General features: G+C 29.8%; 1 protein-coding gene across 5 annotated transcripts in view; it reads right to left on the bottom strand.

Annotated features, from left to right (window-relative positions):
• Positions 1–48: 48 nt before the first annotated feature.
• LOC106472295 (receptor expression-enhancing protein 1-like) overlaps positions 49–3,959 on the bottom strand; it is a 47,232-nt gene continuing 43,321 nt past the window's right edge. For 4 of the 5 annotated variants that reach the window (XM_013932928.2, XM_022400895.1, XM_022400892.1 and 1 more), the window contains exons 8-9: positions 3,215–3,347; positions 49–2,483 (exon numbers count right to left, since the gene is read on the bottom strand). In XM_013932928.2, the coding sequence (XP_013788382.1) occupies positions 2,412–2,483; positions 3,215–3,347 (205 nt within the window). In that variant the 3' untranslated portion in view covers positions 49–2,411. The remainder of the gene's footprint in view (positions 2,484–3,214; positions 3,348–3,959) is intronic. The other variant, XM_022400893.1, reaches the window with a different exon arrangement.

Below are 3,959 nucleotides of genomic sequence, written 5' to 3'. Positions count from 1 at the left end.
AATAATTATATTTACTTAGTTTCATGTTGTTTTTAGAGCAAAGCCATATTACGTTATCTGTTGTGTCCACAGCAATGAATCAACCCCAAGATTTTAGAGTTGTAAGTCCATAAACTTACCCCTTTCCCACTGGGGGATCTTCATGAATAAATATGTAGAGAAACTAATTAATAGTTCACTCTTAATATAAATGCATTTAAGTATGGAGATTTCCCTCTATGTTATTTCAAAACATATTCACAAAGCAGTATTAATTTTTTAACCAAAATGTGCAAAGTGAAACATCAGCTTTCAGCCACGTGAAAACAGAGGCTAAGGACATCAAGAAAGATCAACTTCAGGTGGCTGAAAGTCAATGTTTCTCTCTGCACATTTTAGTGGTTGATACTGAAAGTATCTTATATATCTCTATTATTTGTTTATTTTGGATATTTGTGCAAAGCCACAAAAGGGCTATCTGTGCTAGCCTTTCCTAATTTTGAACTGTTATAGTAGTAGGAAGACAGCTAGTCAACAGCACCCACTGCAAACTCTAAGGGTACTCTAATCAAATAGTAGGATTCGACCATCATTCCTATAATGCACCCACAGCCCGAAAGTGTGGAGCATGATCTTTAGTCAATATGATGCAAGCCACGAACCCTTGGATTCACAGTCTGGTAAGGTAACTAATATGCCACACCTTATATACATTTAATATCAAAATAGTTGTACAAAAATTAATAAAAATAATTTTACATTTGAAAAAAAAAAGTGATCATCTGAGATTCTTTTAAGCTTTTAACATATTATATTGATTTTTAATGCTTATGACCTGATAATATTTATGAAGTACATTATTTTTACTGTAAAGAACATCATTACCAAATACCTTATCTTTAAAGCTTTATTCGTTATCTCAATGAAATAAACTTTCATTACTAGAGAAATTCATTGGTTATTTTTTGGTTATTTCTTTTTAAACTACTTTTCTCTACCATGTGAAGAAATTAAACTTTTTCAATTGAATATAGTACACTAAACAACAAAGACTTTTTAAATACAGACTAACCCTAACAAGAACAAGGTAAACTGTCTTAAATAAATCTTTAATATAGGAAAAACTACATAATTACTTAGAAATACTAATCACAAACATAAAACAAATCTCTATATCATTTACAAAAAAAAGCAAATATAATTAATCAGCAATAAACTATGATATATATTTGGTTAAGTATTACTTTTTACATAATTATCTTAAATTGGAGCAATCATATGATGCTTGTCAATTCTTATCACATCTATTTACACATATTTATGGAACCTTAGATAATTTTTATAGTAGGAAATCTGTCAACACATGCAATGGTTTTCTTCAGATACTAAAACATATACACACACACAGGACTAGAGTACATTAGAACAGCCAAGCCTTGTGAAACTTGGACAACTATTTTCAGTAGCAATTACTGTAACCACCAAACCTTTTTTTTTCAAGTCATAAAATAAATGTACTAATAAAGTTACTGTAGCTTCATTTTATTTCTGGCTATGTTACTAACTCAAACCCTTATAGGTAAAAAACAAAGAATAATATCATAGTAAAAAAATAATTATGAAATAAACACAGTATTTTAACTAAAGCCTGCTAGACACTTTTTGAGAATGTTTTTGGAATGATAACTATTCCACTCTTAACATTAAACCCTTCTCTTTCAGCAAATTTGGTAGTAGTAGAAGTAAGAAAAAGTAATAATAGCGACAACAGAACATTTCATTTGGCACAAAAATGTGCAAACAGAAATAACCAATAAACAAACCATGTACATATTTTAAAAAATTTAAAACAATTGTAAAAAGTATTATTCTCGCATCTTCCCTAAGGCACGTTCGTTCCCGATGTGCTTAACAGATCTTTTTCATTCTTAATAATTATTGTGTTATTATAATTCCATTCTTAACAAAACAATCTAGTAATCTGTAGTAAAGAATTTATATTCAAGAGCAACCAACAGAGAAGAATACATATTTCAACTCTTAGTATAAACATTCATCACACCCATAATACTTTCAAAATCTCTCTAAACTCCTATTTAAAAAGCATAAAATATTCTATAAAAAACATTTTTTTTAACAAAATAACATACTACAACTTTAATTTCTCATGATTAAACATTATGAGCTCTGATTAAGAAAAACTAAAACTCCATATACATTTAAACTGAAGATGTGGAGTTGAAATGACACTAGTCAGCAAAACTTGAAAATGAAAAAACTATATATCTTAACAAAAAATGCAGAAAGGAAATGTTAAGATAACAGCTGAGAGAAAAAACATGACATTATCACATACTTATAGCTGTCCATCCTGTCCAATCATAGTATTGGTCAGGCTCTTGTCATATTGTAGTGTCTGTCTTCTTAAAGCTTCACAGCTGTTTTGTTTGTTTCTTTTTTGTTGTTCTAGTTCTGCTTCTAGGAAAGGTTGCATATGCATTTATCTATAAAAGTTGAAAAAGTATAATTTCTGACATGAAAGAGATACACAAGTACTTGTCATAGAAATACTTTTGATATCACAAACATTTTATTAATTTATTTCAAATAATATCTCTTTTGACATACAATAGTATTCAGACTTAACTTGTATAACCCTATTGACTACATACTTGCAGAGTAGCAGAGTGCCCAAAATCTTTAGGGCACAGCCACCAAATCTCCAGAAATTTGTATTACATAATCCACATAAAACAATGATTTTATAGAGATTTTTGGTTTAGCACACAGCATACAGAACAATAGCAGTAGTACTAACAAAGATGATTTCTTCATTCTATAAAGGTATCATGTTTATTTGGTTTATCTTATTTTTTTAAATATGCTAAATTAATTTAAGGTACAATAAATTTTCATCCACCTTAAGAAATTATCTCTTCACCAAGTAGAAACGGTGCATTAACAATCATGATGTTTTGTGTAAAACTGGAGATTATCATCCCGATTTCTAGTAATATAAAGTAACATTTTGTTTTTGAGGGAAATCTTTGTCTACTGGCTAAGTTTTTTGTGCAAATTTTTGTGAGCATCTGTGACATTTCTGCACCCTTGTATAATTGTGTAATACTTTAAACACTCTGACATAGTAATAGTACAGAATTTAATTTGTGCAAAACCCATCAAAGATTAATCAAACTTACTAAATACATAAGAGTAAATTATGTGGTAAACTCACATCTGTGTGACTTACTGATGCTGTACGAGAGGTAGCTTGGGTAGTGGGATGAACTGCCACACGAACCTTCCGTGGTGCTTTGCTTTCACTACGAGTTCGTCGTAAACTATTTCCTTCATAAGTTTCACTAGTACTGGGAAGAAATAAAAGGTACTTCAGTTACCTCTGCAAGGATTATTTGAATATTAAAACTAAAGGGAGGATCTTGTAGCCTCTGTCTTCATTGGTTATAAAATGTGGTGGAAAACAATTTATACAATACAATTTATTTTAGCTATTATTTGTGAACATGTATGTAAACGTTTTCTACAAGTACATAACTAATAAAGTAACAAAATTTAGTTTTAGAAAAAATAAAACTTTTATTTCTTTCAAAATTATAAATAAACAAAAACTGTGCAAAACATGCTAAACTGACCAAAAACTAACAATTAAATCACCAATAACCTGCAGAAATATTTGGAAAATAAGCAAAAACAATAGGAAAGTGCCTCCTAAATCCTACTTCCCCCCTGTTTTATTAAAAGGTTAAATCATATATCTCAATAAAATTAAACAAACTTCTTCAAGATTTACACACCTTTGCAAGAGTAAAATTCATACCCTTCATAAGGCCTTTTCAACGCTCAAAAGAATTTTCCAGATCAATTGAAGTTTGCAGATGACATTAAGATTTTTGAGGTGCTAACTGTATCAAAGATGCTGCAGACTTCAAGGGAAATTTTGATCATTTGACGCATTGGGC

Source organism: Limulus polyphemus, unplaced genomic scaffold (genome assembly GCF_000517525.1).
Source record: "Limulus polyphemus unplaced genomic scaffold, Limulus_polyphemus-2.1.2 Scaffold5225, whole genome shotgun sequence".
NCBI lineage: Eukaryota > Metazoa > Arthropoda > Merostomata > Xiphosura > Limulidae > Limulus > Limulus polyphemus.
The sequence above is the reverse complement of the archived record's forward strand: the minus strand, read 5'-3'. Positions and strand labels throughout refer to the sequence as shown.